At 39.1% G+C, this 19,941-nt stretch overlaps 3 protein-coding genes across 3 annotated transcripts; 1 reads left to right on the top strand and 2 right to left on the bottom strand.

The window, feature by feature from the left end:
- Window positions 1–5,044: 5,044 nt before the first annotated feature.
- Window positions 5,045–6,289, bottom strand: LOC101291946 (probable pectate lyase 15-like). The gene is made up of 2 exons (XM_004304936.1): window positions 6,231–6,289; window positions 5,045–6,110 (listed from the first exon to the last, which is right to left on the bottom strand). The coding sequence occupies exons 1-2, from the start codon at window positions 6,287–6,289 to the stop codon at window positions 5,045–5,047; spliced, it is 1,125 nt and encodes a 374-aa protein (XP_004304984.1).
- Window positions 6,290–10,643: 4,354 nt separating this feature from the next.
- Window positions 10,644–13,028, bottom strand: LOC101291062. Its single transcript, XM_004302364.1, has 2 exons — window positions 12,822–13,028; window positions 10,644–12,130 (listed from the first exon to the last, which is right to left on the bottom strand). The coding sequence occupies exon 2, from the start codon at window positions 12,051–12,053 to the stop codon at window positions 10,644–10,646; it is 1,410 nt and encodes a 469-aa protein (XP_004302412.1). The 5' UTR covers window positions 12,054–12,130; window positions 12,822–13,028.
- A 1,881-nt stretch (window positions 13,029–14,909) lies between these two features.
- LOC101290777 lies at window positions 14,910–19,941 on the top strand. Its single transcript, XM_004302363.1, has 4 exons — window positions 14,910–15,102; window positions 15,284–15,333; window positions 16,314–17,159; window positions 17,576–19,941. Exons 2-4 carry the CDS (start codon window positions 15,328–15,330, stop codon window positions 19,646–19,648), a joined length of 2,925 nt encoding a protein of 974 aa, XP_004302411.1. The 5' UTR covers window positions 14,910–15,102; window positions 15,284–15,327; the 3' UTR covers window positions 19,649–19,941.

Genomic DNA, 19,941 nt, shown 5'->3' with positions numbered 1-19,941 from the left:
ATATACAAATCTACAACTCTAAAAAATCTACAGTCTGTAAACTTCCTGGTGATATCAAATTTCCATACTATTTCGATTGATTGAAAATCTTAAAGGTTTTTTTTTATCTGTAGAAAATCCTAGAGGTTATTTGAATGAAAATTTTTGTAAAAAAAAATCGTCAATCACTTTGTCTAGTTTGTAAGATTCATTTGCTTACCAATTCGATTTGATTTTAGTTGAATATTGGCAGTAATTGATCATAGAGGTGAGAAAATAGAGTGATAGATTCATGAGGAGCAATCAGTTGATGAGTTAAAGTATGTGTATTAAGTAAAATAAAGAGGGCATAAAAGGAAGTTTAAGGAAAAATTTAGATAAAAAATAGAAGAGGTGTGTATTAATTATATTAGGATGTGTGAATAAAATTTCTCATAAATTAAAAATATTGAATTTCTTCTCGTTTATTAACGAGATGACAACTGTTCTTGTAACTTGTAAGTATGTGATAAGCAAAATTTTGTATACTCAGCGGTGTTAAAACACACGGTTATGTGTAAGAATAACCAAGCATATGTGCTTATGACTTTTATTTTGATCATTCACATGTTATATGTAGGTACACGTCGTGTTCTAGAGATCAACCTTTTCATGTGATAATGTTGTTTCAGCCTTTCGGGGACATGTTACGAACGGGAGTTAAGTGATTCCTTTTGATATTGATTGTGAGGCCATATCTAGCTTTCACTGATGATGATCATGTGGAAGGAAGAAAATATTCTTGCATGATTTGAAAATATACGTACGTGCATAGAAGTGTTAGAGGAAAAAAAGATAAGGGACAATGCCCATTAGCCCTAATTTTAAGAATTTTATTCTCACTAACAAAATAAGATTTTAAAATTCCCAAGAGCCAACTTAAAGAGCAGAAAGACAATTATACTCTTAATGAATTAAATAAACTACAATAGATCATTATAAGAGTCTATTATAAAATAAAGTTTCTATGACCGGATTCTCACGACCAATGACGTTGACCGGGCTCCGAGGATGTTGACCGGACTTCGACGATGGTTGACCGAGCTCCGGTGACCATTGACTGGCTCCGACGAAAGCTAGGGGATCTACTGGGGGCAGTATGAGGGTCTACTGAGGGCAGTAGGAGATCTGTCCAGGGATCTACTGGGGCAGTAAGAGGGTCTACTAGGGGCAGTAGGAGGGTCTATTGGGGACAATAAGAGGGTCTACTGGGGACAGTAGGAGGTCTGTCCAAGAGTCTACTAGGGACAGTAGGGGGGTCTACTGGGGGCAGTAGGAGGGTCTACTGGAGGCAATAGAAGGGTCTACTTGAGGCAATAAGAGGGTCTACTGAGACAGGAGACTTGAGTGATTGGAACCTAATATCACCTAATCTCACCATCATCATCATAACAAAGTTACATAGTTTTCCTTCGCATACTACATCCAAATAGGTTCTTTTAAACAATAACTACTACATTTTGGCCACAAGTTCGATCAAGTGCTTTAATAATAACCATATATAGTCCTGACCATCAAAATCCTTTTATAAACATAAGGAAACAACAAAAAGCTTAAACAGTGCTATACACAATCGTTTCATCCAAAACTCAATTCCAGAATTGATCGCCGAATTTCTAATCCAATAAGCCAAATCAAATCTCTACTCTGGTACAATGAATTACCTCCAAATCCGGAACCACACTACCACTACCGAGTAGCTCCGGTTCATCTCCGAAAAGATCTACAAGCTTCATCTTCTAAGATCTACCGGGGCAGCCATCCCCGGCTAAAATAGCTCTGAGCAAAGCAAGCACAAGTGAGCCGCTTCATACAGGCCAGATCTAAACCAGCGTCGTTTTCATCTTCATTGGAGTCAGATTCGGCGGCGAAAGGGCGGAGGAAAGAGGAGGAGGTGGGGGTGAAGCGTGGGGATGGGTCGATGAAGGAGTGGGAGCGGTTGTGGATCGATGACAAGCAACGGCGGCGGCGCGGCATCACTGGAGGCGGTTGGGGGGCCGAAGACGTCGTTGAAGTCGAAGTCTTGAGGCGGAGATGAGGAGGAGGAGGAAAGTGTCACATCCCGACCCTTAAATTTTTACCTTATTTACTAGCTTGGTATTAATAAAGATTCTACAGTCTCTGTCAATGAGTTATGATTTAATTGGTCCCTAGAAGGGTTTTGAGGGACGATTATTTCGGTAGAAATAATCGTAGGAGAAAATTGTGACGATGGTAAAATGGTAAATTTTAGCTAGTAAAAGGTAATTTTTATTAGGGTATTATTTGATTTATTTTGTGGTGTAAATTTTTGGTGTTAGGTTGGGATTAATTGGGTTTGAGGACCGGTTAAAAGGCCCATTCCCTTCCTTCTCCTTTTCTTCTCTTTCTCTTCTCTCTCCTTTTCCCGACTCCCTTTCCCTGCCGGATCTTCAGCGCGACCGTCCGGCCACCGCAGACCGCCGCTCCGGTCCCTTTCAGTCGGCTGTCTCCTCCTCTCCATTTCTGGGTAGGTGACCGAACCCCTACCGCTGCCGTGTGGAGGAAATCGCCTTTGGAAGTCTGGCTGCCCTCTCGTCGGAGCTCCCTCCTCCGGCCGCCATAGCCAACGATCTTTGGCTCGTCTTGTAACTCTCAGCTAGGGTGGTAATCCCTCGAAAGGTTTTGGTTCGATTAGTACTTGGTAAGGAGGAATCAATGATTGAAACTCTAGGGCTCAATTTACTGTTTTAAGTCGATTACCCTATCTAGGCTTGGAATTTGTGTTTGTGCTAGTTAGCAAAGTCGTAGAGGGGGTTGAGAGGAAGATGCTGTTAAATTTTGGTAGGCATTGGGGTCGCCGGAGTCGGCCGCAGGCCGCCGCTGCTGTTAAGGGGGTTTTCATGGTTTTAAGTGTGTTATATTAAGGGGAGTTATTGGTATGAAGTTTGGAATTTTTGGAGGAGTTTTGAATAGGTTTTGGATTTTTGAAAGATCGGTGAATTTGGCGATTAATGGGGAAGAATCAGACCGTTGGATTTTTCTTATTATTGTTTTAGAATGTTGAAATAAAGGAAATAAGGCTGTGGTTGGATTTTGGCGTGAATCTGATAAGCTTAACCCTAGAAGGGGTAGTGGGTTAGGCGGAAGAGTTTTGAGTTATATATCTAAGTATTATTTATTCTGAAATTGAAGTGTGGTCCTAAGCATGGTTTTTGTGTCAGGTTTTGAGGAAACCTCACTTGAATGCCGAATCACTTGAGTGCCGAATTGGATTTTGTCGGGCTTATGCCTAAGCTTATGCCTAAAGTTATGAGTGGACGTTTGTTTTAAATTAAATGCATGTGATGGTCTCATATTTATTGATGGTTGATTTTTATATTATTGAATCTTAATTTGTGGAATAATTTCATTTTACGATTGATTTCTGCGAAGTATTTTCAGAAGTGATTATTCATATTTTATTTGTTAACTTCGCTATTTGAAAAGTTACAGAAAATGGGATCTTTCGGTAGAGCCATACTTTTATAGCCTCTTTTGTAATTGGCAATTTTTATTATTTTGGAGAGTTACCGAAAAAGACATTTTCGGTGGATATGTATTTGGATGATTATGAGAATAATATGTATATAAAGAAATGCTAGCTAGCTATACGTGCTTTTCCACCATAATGAGGAAAAATTTCATTATGGTGCGACGTGAGCGTTAGACACAATCGTCGTAACCCTATATAATTATAATAATTTATATAGGGGATATGCGCGTATACATATACACCGTCTTTTCCATTATAATGAGATAAAATTTCATTATGGTGCGACGTGAGCGTTAGACGCAAGCGTCGTAGCCTTATGTGAATTTCTATTTGTCTTTGTTGTTTCAAGAAAATTCATACAAGGGATATGACGAGTGTAATACATACATATTTTATTTTAGCTTGAGAGGCTCTATTTTTATGAGGTGTTGGGGACTAACGCGGCTAGTCACGTTTTGATAATTTCGGAAAATTTTGTTGAGAGCTTTTTGAGCTGTCGCATGCAATATAATTTCTATGGAAATCAATTGGGAAAGCATAAAGATTTTTGTTGCTCGTTTTTGTTAAACTTACTTTTGTCCACTCACTCTAACGTTTTCAAATGTTTTCCCCTAGGCCCTTCGTTTTAAAAATGCCCAGTTTGCAGGTTAGCATAGTTGAGGTCGGACGTACATGGAGAAGAGGCATAGTCAATAGTATAGCTTCCGCTCATTTCTAAATTTCTAGTTCATTTCCTCTCAATTAGAATTGCTCTGAACTATGATTGTTGGTTGTGGGATTATTCTTATTAAAGTTAGTAAATAATTTGGAGATGTTGTGATTTGGGAGAGCACGAAGGCTCCAGGAGTTTAAGGTTGGTTTTGGTTTATCAGAAGTGTATGCAGGTTTTATTAGGAAGGGTCGTCCATTTTCAAGAGAGGTTATGCCGAATTTTCGATAAACTTTCCTTGGAGGTGATCCCCGCAGGATTTACTTCGGGTTTCAGGGTGAAATTCGGGGTGGGTCCTGACAGAAGGTGGAATTGTGAGGTTGGTGAGCTTTGCGGCGAGGTGGGAATGGAGGGCTTTTATTGGTGTTTTGAGAGGAGGACACCATGGTTGATTGATTGGTGGAGCTTTCTCTCTCTACATTTTGCTGGGTATCTAGAGAGAGAGAGGCATGGAACAGACGAGAGAGAAAGAAGAGGTATAGAGGTGAGAAATAGAAGAAAGGATAATATGAAGGGTAATATGGTCTAGAAAAAAAAAACAGAAAAAGTTAAAAATTTTGTTAGTGGGAAAATTGTCTAAAAGGTTTTAGGGTTGATGAGAATTTTAAATTCTTATTTTGTTAATGGGAAAAAATTGCTTAAAATTAGGGTAGATTGGGAATTTTTCCAAAAGATAAAGAGAGATCACATACTAACGAGATTCAGCCAACAGCCATTTATTGTTTTCTTTTTTAATTCAATCAGAATTCTAGACCGACAAAGATGTAACAAGTAATTAACTACACGACCGAGCAAATGCACTAATTAATCGATCTGGTAAAAACTTAGCAAACTTGGTCTTTGCGGCAAGTAAGAACACCGGCATTAGCCGTCATGGCTCTAACCATGGAAGCTGGCTTGGCTAAGGTGCTAGAGGCCTTGACATAGGCCGCCGAACTTGCATCACCGGACGGAACAAAGTAAGCGCCATTCAAGAACAGATCTCCCGACGACCTCCAATTCCATCTCTTCCATTCTGACTCGCTTCCCACAATTCTCTTGGTAACCTGATTCGTATAGGGATGCTTAACCGCATCGGCATAGAATCTATTGCCTTGGCTGTTGATGGCAGGGTTTGCAGATCCTCCAATGGCATATACCCCCCACCCTTTAGGGTAGTCATTGTTCACTATATCGAAACTGCCGTGCCTACAATGCGGCAGTCTCTGCACTAATCCCTGCCCGAAACGGTTGTAAGCAACTGTCACTTGCATCACCTTGTCTTGAGTATAAGCATCACTGTGCCCTAACAGCATCACCTTATCGTGGTGCTTAAACAGATTGTTGGAAATGGTAACTGCAGTTGAGGCCTGCACAACATCCACAAGGCCATCGTCACAGTTGGAGAGTGAGTTGTGATCGATCCATATGTGTTTCGATCCGAAGATGGAGATGGCATCGCCATCCGCCATTCCTCTCCATCCAAAATGAGATGGGGAGCTTCTCATCATAGCATTTCCTGTAGGCTTGCAGTGGTGGATGTGCACACCATGGATGATAATGTTTGTGACATATTGGATCGTTATGCCTGCTCCGTAAGCTATTTCAACGTTGACTCCGCGGCCGTCAATGGTCTTGAAGCTATTCATGATCAGCTCCTGCTTCAGTGTGATCAACATGTCCTTAGAGAAAACGATCCAGAGATGCTCGGTCTGGATGACAGCGTGGCGGAGAGTGCCTGGTCTAGGGTTTACAACATCGTTGTCGCTCGAGTCGGTGACAACGTAAAAGCGTCCATCGCGGCCACCCTTGGCCTCTTTGCCAAAACCAACGGCGCAATCCGCGAGACGCTTTCGGTTGTAGAACCAGTTGGGATCACAACGCCAGCAGTCATCGATGGAATTGCCGGTTCTACATTAGGGTTTGTGCAGCTTCCTCATGGTTTCTGTTTCAGAGCCGTTGTTGTTCATGGAACCAATTTGCTCTAGGTCATCAACGACATAACTCGAGCAATTTGCAACGAAGCCAAACATTAGAAGCAACGACATGCAGGCATAGAGGCAATATCTATTACTCTCAGACACCGCCATTTTATCTTTCAGTCTCTTTTGTGTCGATATGTGTTCTCAGTACTCCACAAGTTTATGTAGATTTCGTGCTAAACCACACACACACACACTTACATATAGAGATAGATACATACATACATATCGAAAGCTAGAATATATGTGATAAGAACTTCCTAACTAACTATAGAGAAATTTATAAGCCATAATATTCACTTTCCATCGCAAATCATTGATCCCCTCTTTAATAGAGATGGAAAGATAACGATATTTCTGGCCCTGATTGAGCCATTAAGATTGGCATTTACAACCATGGGGATTGTTTTATTATAATCGTAATGAATTCCATAATTGAAGGCGTAGGTTTTAACTATATGTAATTGATAAAGATCGGAGATATATCAACTAATGAGTGCCCGTTTAATTAGCTGAATTTCTTTGTATAGATGCAATAGTTTTGCTCGATTTACAGCACTTGCACCATTAACATATATGAGATTGTTTTGTACGGAGATCTCCTTCCTTCTTTTGTTCTGGTTCTCGTGGTGTTCATTTGGCACTTGATCATGCCAGAAGCCCATACATTCAACAAACTGGAAAATGAAATGTATATATTTATGAAAATTTGTTTACTTGTTAGCAAAGTCTTGTTGACACTAAACCAATTTCAATAAAATGCGTGAACTCGCATAGCTAGTTAGCATCTCTTTTACCGTATAACGTACCATGCATGACTTCTGTGTTCAAGATCATATATTGACTAATGATTTGGACTCTCAATGAAACTGGCTACAAGATTAAATTTTGAAAATAAGGGATTAGGGGCAAGTATAACTTTTTGATACTTGCATGACCAGAAATATCTTTGGAGCTTGGATGGGGATTTCAAAACGAATAATAATAGAGGAGACGAAGCTAGAATCCAGTCGGATCAGTCCACGTACTCCATCGTGTAGTATATATCAGCAGCTTTTCTAATTTCTGCATGCCATTCCATTCCAAAGACTCCAAAACAAACATGCATATATATATATATACACGATTTTTCTCAGCTGTGGACGTCCGCACCAGCACCAAAGTTTTGGTGCGAATTTCCATTTTTGCACCACTTATTGATCGAATTTCCTCATTTCCACCGTCTAGTATCTAGATAATATTGTGTAGATCATCTCTGCAAAATTTCAGTCAATTTGGTAATCGTTAAGGCCCTCAAACTTGAAAAACAAATGGACGGACTGAATTCTGTCCGGTTCATGTTTATACCAGAAAAACACAATTTTGAGGGCTTTAACGATCATCAAATTGGCTGAAATTTTACAGAGATGATCTACACAATATTATCTAGATACTAGACAGTGGAGATGAGAAAATTTGATCGAAAAGTGGTGCAAAAATGTAAATCCTCACCAAAACCATTGGTGCGGACGTCCGCAGCCGAGAAGGGCTATATATATATATATTGAATCATTGATATAGATGAGCGGTTTACTTGCATTTGTTGATAAACATTGAGCAGCAAACTAATGGATGGTTTCTACTACTGCTACATCTTCTTTAGTTTGCATGCTTAGGTTAAGCTCCATCTAGACATGCATCTATTAGGGTGGACATGACAAGCTAGTACCTAATAATTCAACCTTGTGTATGCTTCCAATCTGGGGATGAAGTAATTTGATTGCTAAAACAGAGATCATGAGTTATTTCTACTTTGATATATATGAACCAACTATTGGAAAGCTTATATTGCAAAGGTTGATGATAGAAACCATCTATTATGGTTGACCTGTGTGATAATCCTGCCTATATATCAATATATGCATGATCATATGAATTTTCTTTTTTAGTATATGCAATTTTAAGCAAAATAGAAAATACAAATACTAGAACAGAAGATGATGATACAAGTCATACAACAAACTCAAACCAACAAATAAACAAGAAAATGAGCCACATACGTACACACAGTACTCGTCGAATAAACAAGAAAATGAGCACATACGTACTCAAATGAATTTGTTATAAAGAAATTATAATCAGGTGTTTTTGAAGCACAACATTTCAACATCCGGCCAATTCAGAAACTGGGTTTCTTCATCGATCAGTTTTACAGGATTCATGTTGAGAAAGTTCAACAATTGACCAAGCATGCATGGTGGTGAGAGTGAGGCTTTGATTCATGGTACAAATCCAAATCCACTTTGAAGACCATCTTTCTTTGATCACGCATGACCTAAAGACTATATTATCCCTAATATATTATCCATAACAAAACAACTAATGAATTGAAGTAAGGAATATGGGTATAAGCAACTTAAAAGACATGTCGAGCATACATTAAAAGACATGTCTACATGTTTCAATAATTTTCTGCAAAAGAATCAGAATTTGATATAATTCTGTTTATTTGTGGGAAAAAGAAATTTGACTGATAAAGGTGGCCATCTAACAGTACTGCAATTCAACTTATGTGAACCATGTTGACCTGTGATTGCACTACCATTCCATATAGGCCTTAGTTTTTTTTTTTTTTTTTAATTTCAAGAAACCTTTATTAAGATGAAGATGAAAAGTACAACGATTTCGTAACTAAACGTAATCCAAACATTTCAGACAAGAAATTCAGATTACTCAGTTCACCGGATTCTACAAACGAAATCCAAAAAGACACAGACACCAACAAAAGGAACAAAAGACAGACATTAACAAAAAAACTTATCTGAACCAAGACACAGTCGTAATTTGGATCAACAACAAACGTATGACCGTTCCGCCTGAACTCTTAAAGACTTATGCCAAACCCGGCCTAACCCGGCCTATTTCTTGTGCAATAGCAATCTTATAGTTTTCAACATTTTCCCATGCAGAATAATGTTTAATAAAAGAAGAAGGAATAATGTTGAACTATTCTTCTCCCTCTGGTTCCTCCTACATCTCATTGCAATGTTTGAATTGCCTTTTTCAAGCAGACAGCTGGGCGTGATTAAAGCCTGTAAAAGTAAACCTACTAGCCCAGAGATACATCAAATCAAATAATTTTCCTATATTTCAAAAGCCAGAAAAACCGCTGAACTTGAGTCTCTATATATGATCATGTATTGGACATGAGTAAGGCACCCATATCAACAACTGAGGGGAGCTCAGAGCTAGACGAGCGAGCTCGAGACACTTAAGAGTACTGATCCAGCTTCTTCAGGAAGTCGGGTATCGTCGAATATCGGGTTGTTCTATAAAAGCCAACCTTTCCACGTAATCGAACGAGTCGTCGCCGTCGTCCCTGCGGCGGCGAGTGACTAACGACTCGGCGTCGTGGGTGAAGGCGTCGAACCTCCGTGGGAGGGGGCATGCTGAAACGGGACGCGACGCTGAGCCGCTAGTCACTCGCCGCCGTCTCGACGACGGTGACGACTAGTTGGATTACGCGGAAGGGTTCGCTTTTATGAAGAGCGACAACACCCGGTATTCGACCCGACCTGATTTCTGAAGAAGCTGGATCATCAGTACTCTACTCACTACCGGAGCTAGCTCTGACCACGCCTCACTGCTGCACTCGATCCAGCAACAAGAACAAAGGTGGTGGTGCAAACAAGAAAAGGGTGTCCTTGCTTCAACAAGAAGCTGACGTGTCCTGCTAAGTGTTTCACCTCCTACACAGCCACTCAGGGAAGGGCTGCGGCGGTGGTTGCACCATCGACTGCAAGAACAAGTGTACTGCTTAGTACTGCTAGAGGAATAGCTAGGCTGGTCTGTCGTTATGGTGCAGCAAGCTAGTAGATGGTAACTATTAGTGTATAGAATCCACGAATTTGTAATAATAGATCCTGTTCTATGTTTTTAACGAGTCATTTCCTCTCTAATCTATTTAGTTAAATAAAGAATTACTTGGCTTTAGGATTTTCTATATGCTCTATACAGCTTTAGGGTTTGGGGGTGTTCTGGTTTTGTTGAGAACCCATATAAATTGATACGAGGACGAGGAGTTTCTATTTCAGGTTTCTTCAGTGTAATTTTTTCTCCTCTTGTTTTGTTCTGGTACGTGGGTCAGTGCCATTGTTGTTATCAATCGAACTTTTCGACAAAGAAGCAAATTAGTGTACAGGAATTCCCTTCTCCCTCTGCAAGATGCAATGTTATGAATTATGATAGTACAATTGCCAATTACAGGACTTATATGTATTGTATCGGCATATGATGTATGTATGCGATCTAAAGTTAATGGCCATAATTTAGGTAACATCTCATAAATTCATAATCCGAGTTAAAACCAAATGTCAATTAGGAAAACAAAGACAAGAGTCGCAAGTGAAATCCTATTCCCAGTATGTTCATGACTAGACAAAAGTAATATCCAAGCAAGAAGTTCCATTGAATGAATTGATGATCAGATAGCTCTTGGAGGTTTCTCTAACACTGCTGAGAAGTAGACCTCATCCTTTGATTTAGGAGTAATAGCCCACTTGTGTTTCTTGTATCTCAATTGCAGAAACATGTACATGAAATCATCCAAATCCTTTTTATTGCAAAAGAACCTGTCGATCCATAACAATCCCCCGGGCCTCAGAACTCGGTCCCAATCAAACAGGATGAAATCCAGCAACAGCAGGTCAATCCAGCCATCCAGAAACCCTGCTGTGTGAATCAAGTCCATAACGTTATCAAAGAAAGGTAGACGCTGATTCAATGTTATATACAGCGGAACCAAACCTCTTAAGGCAATCATTTCATTGAAAGGAGCCCCAAGGTTAAGAGCAGTAGAGACTACTGTAACATTATTTTCTCTCATTCTTGCAGCAAAAGTACCTGTGCCAACACCATAGTCAAGACCAATTCTTATCTCCCCAGGCTTAATAGCCAAAATTTCACTGATCAGGAAATCAACTGGTAGCGAGCTATTCTTAATCACCCATTTAAGCTTTTCCTTCTCCATTTCAAAACATCCTACGCACTTTAAATAACCCCTTTTGGTGTTGTTGCTCATTAAGCACTGAAAGTTTCTGCACTGATAATTGCTCCACCGCACATTTCTGTCATCAGGCAATTTCCACAGAGACTCATTGATAGGATAAGGCTTCTGATAGACCTGTGAGGCCCTTGTCAAGCACCGCCTCCGGGGCAAAGGATCACAACCATTAAACATCAGCTTCTGAGCCAAGTTCCAATCATCGTCACAATAAGACCCAATGTCATAGTTCATATACTCTTCCAGCTCTTTCTTGTACAACACACAAGCATGTCCAATCGTATTGTATATCCTTTCTGTACCAAATATATTAATCTTCCCAATTCTGCTCTCCTTTGGGGTTATATACTTCCTTATCTCTTCAATCACAAAAGTATTAATCAAAGGTTCCTCTTTCATTGTTGAGTTTCTAATACCTTCTGGGATAGGTAACCGAATCAGTCTCAGAGAAATGTGAGCGCTATAAAGAGGCCTGATTACTTCCTCCTCCAGATACTTCTTGAACTCCAATTTTGTGATATTAGTTGTATGAAAGACATCTTTGTTCTTCTCCATTTGCTGCACAGCTGACTCGAGCTTTTCTTGTAAACTATCCAATTTGTTTAGCACTTCCCCTACTCGATCAGACAAAGCTTTTATGTCGAATCCTTCATATTCATTTCTGACCCCATAAAAATGTCGGCATATGTCTTCATTGCGCCAGAAAAATCCGGCAGAATAGAACTTGAAGAGGCTGGATATGCTGACAATTATAACAAGCCCTCCCAGTAGAATCTGGAGCCATCCCATTATCCTACCAAATCTGCACTTGGGAAGGCATGACCTCCTCATCCTTGATAAAACAGATAACTTCAGCTATCCTTCTAACCGAGATCAAACTCTGTCTTCTGTGTTCTTAGTTCCTCAACCTAGTAAAAAAAAAAACTGATTCTCAGCTATTATATCAATGAACTAAGCTTAATATCTCAAAATCATCAAGCCACATTGCAACTTACAAATCTACAATCACGTTATCATTTGATTACTGATAAAATCTATGGAAAGAGAATGAGAGAAACTGATACTGTTGTTTGAAGACTCATAACTAATAATACATCTCTTTACCAAGTGATCTTTCTTTAGTAATAAGTCTTAACAGATATGAGGAGTAAGTCTAGTACTCAAGTATCTATGATTCGTATACCCAAGATTCAGGGTGATTCTGAATACTCTAGTATCTAAGACATATAATGTGAGATGAGAGCATGCAAAACCCAAGATGCAGGTGATTCTGAAACCAAATACTCCGTAAGTCTTACACAACATGAATCAGAACGAAGACAACTCCCATTTTCAACACATTAGCTAATGATTTCAGTATAGATATAAAGAATCAACCAGTATCTCTCACAATAAAGCGTAAGCACATCATTTCAGGACTTTAACCAACTCCCATGACTAGAATACTAACATTTGAATCAGTTACACTCCTACTACAGCCTCATACCAAAAGCCAAACCAAATCAAACACAACTACTTTCTTGAACAAATGAAAGATAGGAAAATGAAGCTAATCACAAACTAGCAAAACCAAAACTGACATCAAGTATTTAGACATACCCAGATGAAGAATCTCCATAAACTTGCATCAAAGTGGAGCCAAACCCATCTCCCTGTGCACACTTCAACACAAACTCCAACTCTCTCCCACAAGAACCTAAAACAAAATGAACAAAAAGAATGAATCTTTCAGTAAATACTTGAAAAACACTCCAAATACACTTCCCAATTGAGCTTTTAGAGCTGTAAATTCGTGTTCTTGAAGCTTACTAGCTTTCCAAATTGATCAAATTGGTCAATATATAATGTCATTCTGATTAATCAATTTATAAAAGAAGCATGAATCTTACTCAAGAGGCATAAAAGCACGAATCTCCATGAAGAAACTGTGATCAGAAATGAGTTTGAATAAAATTAAATAGTCCCCTGAATCCTCTGCACAAATCTGAGTTCGTTGTTTAATATATGAAAGGCGTTGACTGTGAGAAACCGGGAAGCTTCAAATAACGGTGGACCGACCCAGATAACGTCGGGTCGGGTCGGGTCGGGTAAAACTGGATGGACTTTTTTGGATGTGACATTTGGGATCGGGTTTTCATTTTCCATGGAGAGGACGCTTGGCGGAGACAAGAAGAGCTGCGTAAGATCACATCATCACATGTGTGCCTTTTTATCGGAAATTTAAGGGGTAGAGTTTCAGATCATGGTACTTGATCTGTTGATCGTCTCAAATTAATGGTACTTGATATACAATTTGGTATTTGAAAGAACTTTGCCCACAAATTCTAAACTGGTGTTTGTGATGTGTGTGCATACGAATCTTAAGATAATTTTGGGTCATATATGAAAAGGGATGCATGTAACATTCTAAAAATGTTGAACTAACCATATAAAATTAGAAAAGAAAAAAAAAAGAGTTAAAACCTATAAACCGATCGCTAATTAATCCAACTACATGAAAGCTAGCTTTATTGTTTACCCATTTCTTGATATTTTTGCATCACTCGCTCCATGTATTTCTTTGTATTCAATTCATATAATTTGTCGCCTTTTTTTTTAAAATAAGCCATATGAAAACATACTCGTAACTTACTCAAATTGTGAACTATATCACATGAGTTTTGACCAAAATTGCATACTATCACTCTCATAAAATGATTTTTAAATTAACGAAACTCAAAACTTACAAAGCATTTTCTTTTATACAATCTTTCAAAAGAAATTCATTACGGAGGAATAATTTGAGGTTTTGGTATTGTGCAAGTTCCATTCGTTAGACCTATTGCATGATGTAGGATTATAGATCATTTCAATTTTCACGCACTCGAAATTAGAGATACAAGTTTAGCTAAATTATGGTCATCAATCCTTTGGTGGGGGATTAGCATTGGATTGACTTAAAGACGTCGGCCAAATTAAAATTATAAAACCCTGCCTAATATACACTTAACACATGTTGTTATCTTATTCGAGACGAAGAAGAAGAAGAAAAAGTCCTAAGACGCCAAAGCGAAGAAGTCTAATTTTTAGTAGTCTGAAGGTCGCATTGCATGTAGCTTTGAAACTAATCACACCGATATCAAAGAGTATAAAAATAACAATCAAAGTTAGAAGGAGGTTAATTTTTTTTTAGTAATTGCTAATCACTTGTATGATTCTAAGTGTATTTACAGTTTGGGGATTGATAGTGTTGATTTTTTTTTCCATTGATCCTCAAAATTAATCTATGTGCGCCTCGAGTATTATGACGTGATAAAAAGTTAATTTTTAAATATTTTCTTAGTAAACTTACAGACTCATGCATTGTATAGTAACAATCTTTTGCACACAACATTTGGTGGGTTATATTGTCTCGAATGCTAGAGTAAATGTTAGCGTCATGTTAAAGAAATGCATCTACGGTTTTAAGGTTGGTGGCATTGTTTTTCTCGCAATACTATCAACACTCTCCTGACTTATCTGTGTGCGCCCAGAGCGTTATAATGTAACAGGATCCTGTTTTCCGAATACTTTATTACCAAAAACACAAATCATGCATTGCAAAAATAACAATTTAGGAGTGTGAACAATATAGCCAAAACCCCATGAAAAGCATCGTATGTTGTTGCCACTTATTTCTCTCTTTGCACTAAAACTCTTGGTTGACACGAGAGACAACAATATATATTCTCTCTCGTCTCCTCCCTTCCTCTCTATTCTATGCAAAACCAACACACACTACTTTGATTTTCACCTTCCCTCTCCTCTCTTCTTCTCTCTCTCTTTATCTATCTCTTCCTACCCTCTTAACCTCGTGATTGTGATTTCACGCCCCATGAGAGTTCAACCTCTCTTGAACTAGGTAGTCTCATCTCTCTCTCCCTACGTATCTTCTTATGTTTCGTTTGTGTTCACTGCTTTGTTTTGTTCTTGGTATTATTTATTGCTTGTAGCCTTGTACTTGGTTTCGATGTGGTTCCATATATAGTATAGCTTGATAATTGATGTGAATCAAAGCCTGACACGAAAACCCATTTGCCCAGGATTAATCTTTCACGTGGGTTCTTGACGTTTTTCGAGCTCTTCAATGGAGGTTAGTTCATTACTGATTTTATGTCCATGTTCAATGCTCGTTTTCATTGTGAGGTAGCTGTTTGCATTGTTGTTATTGTTCGAGTTGTTCTGCTGTTTGATATGAGCTAAATTTTGGTGCTTGGTATGAGATTATGGAATCACAGTTTGGGTTTTGTGTACAAGTCGGGTCTGAGTTGTGGTTGGTTTGGTTTCGATCCCATAAACTTTGTGTGTTGGTTTGGTTGTGTGATTTGTGATTGCATAGTAGCTTCTCTTAGCTTTGAAGAGTGGACTCAACGTTTGGTTTCAGATATTTTTGTCGGCTGTTGTTTTGTCACATAACGTCTTGATTATTGCTTTGACATGGTAGATGGGGTTTGGTGTTGTATCTTAGATGAATATGGATCTGGTTCAGTTATGGATTTTGGTTTTGTGCTAGTGAAATCCTCTGATTGTATTACAGATGTGGCTGTGCTTAGAGTGATCAGATGTGGATGTGCTTAGTTGGATTTTCTAGTTATATGAGACCAGATAATTAATGGGTTTGTAGATTACATGCAGTTTGTGAGTTTCAGTGGGTGATCAAGATAATTTTCCTCTCAAATATTGGTTTTGCTTCCTTGAATTGTGAGAGGAGTTTGATTCTGTCTTTTTCAGTATTCTGTAAGATTTCAACAAGGAAATATTAAGTCCTGCAGATTTTTTCTTGTCCAGGAAAAGATGTTGTATATGTAGTTATTGTTGGTGTACATTCGTTCACAAAAGTTCGTATCTTCATGGAGTCTGTTCTCTAAGAAAGCTGGTGCTTTTCTGGTTGTGCATATTATGAGTTGGAGACTGCCATTGCTATAATGCATAATATTTTTCATAATGGAACAAGTAATTTCTGAATATCATGATACATGGGTTTGGTAAGTTAAACTTTGCATGATAGCTTCTAGCATGAATGGCATTACCATTCCTTATTGGTTGTAACTATGTTTCTATATTCTTTGGCAGATGGAATCAGCTGAGTCGGATCTTGTGGGTAATTCCTTGAAAGAAACACCTATTGAAGATCTGATTCATTCAGATACTCCTACAAGCAATGTGTTTGGAGATCAACATGTGCTTCCCCGAGTTGGTGGCAAGTATCAGGTGGAAATTCCTTTTATGACAGTGGAGACGATGGAATCTGAGCGGCTTAAGCTTTTGACTAATCCCGCTGACTCAGAAATTGCCAGTGAATCCCATTCCTTTCTTATGGGATTACCCATCCCAATTGCATGGGTCAAAGAAGGGGATAACATTGAAGCTGAAGGGTTGGATTCTCCTACAACCCCTGATGATGCAGTTAATGTAAAGAAGTCTCTGGAAGCTAGAAAGAGAAAAAAGATTCATAAGAAAGCAAGGAAGAAAAATTCAGAACTCAATGCTGATCACTTGGAATCTGGGTTGGGCCAGGGAGGAGATTCAAGATCAACAAGTTTAAAAACATTGTTGCTGAAAGAAAGGCAATCATATCAGCTGCTAGAGAGCAAAAGCTGTTCTCCAGTTCCCGATTCATCTAGGGAACCCTGGAGTGACACTGAAGCTGATAGTTTTCTCCTTGGCTTGTACATTTTTGGGAAGAACTTCATTCAGGTGAAGAGATTCATGGAGCACAAGAGCACAGGAGAAATAATGTCATTTTACTATGGAATATTTTATAGGTCTGATGAATACTACAGATGGTCAGATTGCCAGAAAGGTAGAAAAAAGAAATGCATTATTGGCGAGAAAATTTTTACAGGGTGGAGGCAACGAGAATTGTGTTCTCGTATGATTCCTCATGTCCAAGAAGAATCGCGAATCACTTTGTTTGAGGTACTTTCTCATTCATCACTGGCCAACCTTTTTCGTCTTGTCCTTGAAAATGATCGAAAAGTGCAGTGCTTATAGGCTAGCTGAATTAAAAGTTAGATTTTTTTTTTCCTATGATATATATTGCCAGAAAAAAAATAAGTCTTTTAAAGGTGCACTCAAAATCGTTGAGTACACCAATGGTTTCACCACTCCATTGCTCCCTTACTGTTCACCAATATAATCAACAATTGATGTCTAGGCGTCTTTACTGAATTTTATTTGGAAGTTTGTTTTCAGCTGCTAACTGTCAAATAAATGTGCTTCCCCCAAATATTTACATACAGGCATTGTACATATGTTTCTAAATAAAATCATGATCTATTTGAGAGGTACATGTAACTTCTCTCACTGTCGCTTTCCATCTGATATGTGATCAGGGCTATAGGTCGTTTGCAGAAGGAAGAACTTTACTAGAAGAATATGTCTCCTCTTTAAAGTCTACAGTTGGCATTCCTGTACTTGTGGAAGCTGTAGGAATTGGGAAAGGGGAAGAAGACCTCACAGGCTTTCCCATAGAGCCTGGAAAGAATAATCAAGAGACTCCAGGTTGTTCAACTCCAAGAGTACCAAATGGTAAAGCTTTTGCTTCTCTTTCATTTACGGAAATAGTGAAGCTTTTGACTGGAGGGGTTCGGTTGAGCAAAGCTCGATGTACTGATATTTTTTGGGAGGCTGTATGGCCCCGATTGCTGGCAAATGGATGGCACTCTGAGCAACCCAAGGATCGAGGTTATGTCAGTTCCGAAAATTATTTGGTTTTTCTTATGCCTGGGATAAAGAAGTACTCAAAAAGAAAATTGACAAAGGGTGATCATTTTTTGGATTCTGTTAGTGATGTTTTGAACAAAGTGGCATCTGAACCAAAACTCATTCAGCTGGAAGCTGAAAAAGATCCTGTTGGGAATGAAGTAGGTGGGTGGACTCCAGAGGTGACATCAGACCAGGAAGATGAATCTTGTTTTCAACGTCCTTGCTACCTCAAACCCCGAGTCTCTAAAAGCAATTCAAACCATCTGAAGTTCACTGTTGTTGATACCAGTTTGGCCCATGGAGGAAAATCACGTGGCATAGTGGAACTGATGAACTTACCAGGTGAAGTGAAGACTAACACAGAACAATCCAATTCCTCATCAGACAGTGAAGGGGAATCATCTGAGTATAAACTTGTACTGAATGAGTACCAGAATGGTATCACTCAAAGAGGTGAAATGCCGTTGAAAAAGAATAAGGCCAAGAATGGTGGCGGTGGTAGTGATCTGAAGAGGTTCACCGTTGTTGATACCAGTCTAGTTTTTGGAGGAAAATCATCAACTGTGAGAGAGATAAGATGCTTGCCAGCTGTAGATAAATGTGTACTCAAGTCGAAATGTACTTCTTGGGAAACTGAAGCAGTCTCATCTGAGGATTTACTGCAAAAGGTTAAGCCTGATGCTACTGATATTTCACAGAATGCTGAAGTGAATAACTCCAACATCGACTGCCATGAGGATACATTTGCTACTACAGAAAAAGTAGAAAGCCACCAGGATCAGAAAACCAGCATGTCTGATGACAAGCAGCCAAAAGGGAGCACATTTGCTACTACAGAAAAAGTAGAAAGCCACCAGGATCAGAAAACCAGCATGTCTGATGACAAGCAGCCAAAAGGGAGCACATTTAGCAAATTCAGTCGGAGAGCTAAACCTAGCCATTCTGATTCCATAGGTCCTCTTATCAAACGGCGAAAATTAACTGCTTGTGTTAAGGCAGAGACAAGTAGCCTCATTGAAAACTGCTCGGAAGGTTTGGAGTCCGAACAAGTGGAACAAGTGGGACTCCATGGAACATTGACTGATTTAAATTCAGGAACGCTTGTTGTTGCTCTAGTGGGTCCTAAACAAAAGGAATCATCAAGTACTTCTGAGGCTGAAGGTAATCTAGAAGAGGAGAGCAGTTTGGAAGCTCGCAGTGGAGATTGTTCTGGCATGCAGACTTCCCAAACCCACACATCATCTGACCAGAGCCAACCTCAGGATTTGGTGGACAGAATGGGTGGCGATATATGTTTTGGGTTCAGCCATGAGACAAATGCAGATATTTCAGGCCTTTCATCTAGTGGAACAAAGACCGTTGATGATTCTCTGGGAACCAACATGAATTCTAGGAGGCAAAGCACCAGGACCCGACCACTAACCACTAAAGCAATGGAAGCTCTTGCAAATGGGTACTTAAGTATTAAAACTAGACAAAAGAAAGTTGTTGGTATGAGAGAAAACTCATTATCACGTCCCTCTCGCAAGTCCCACAGGCTTCGCAGCATAGGCGAAGCAACTTCAAGCCCTCCTGAGACTGTTGGTGGAACTGTGACTCCAAAGGAAGAAATGGAAGTCAATGAAGCTTGCAATGCTACCGAAGATACAGTTAGGAAACCTCTTGATCAAATGGCAGATAAGTGGCTCACTAGCTACTAGCTTATCTTTGAAGACTTGTGTCATCTTGAAGTTTTCTGACTTGGAAAGTGGAATCGAAGTCTTCCAGATCGCATTAGAGTAAGTATAGATGTCCTTGTTAGATATTATTGTCAAAATTAGTTCAATGCTAGAGGGAATGCCGAGAAGAAGCACCTGTTTTAGTTATTTAGCGAGTCTAATAGTTTATACAAGTAATGTGGTCTCATATAACTACAGCCTCTTCTTATTTCCTTGAGATTTCATCATCTTTGAAGTGGATCATATATTGGTTTTATGGTATTTACTATCAAAGC

This window comes from Fragaria vesca, linkage group LG6 (genome assembly GCF_000184155.1).
Source record: "Fragaria vesca subsp. vesca linkage group LG6, FraVesHawaii_1.0, whole genome shotgun sequence".
Classification (NCBI taxonomy): domain Eukaryota; kingdom Viridiplantae; phylum Streptophyta; class Magnoliopsida; order Rosales; family Rosaceae; genus Fragaria; species Fragaria vesca.
Note: the sequence above shows the minus strand (reverse complement) of the source record. Positions and strands in the feature narration are given on the sequence as shown.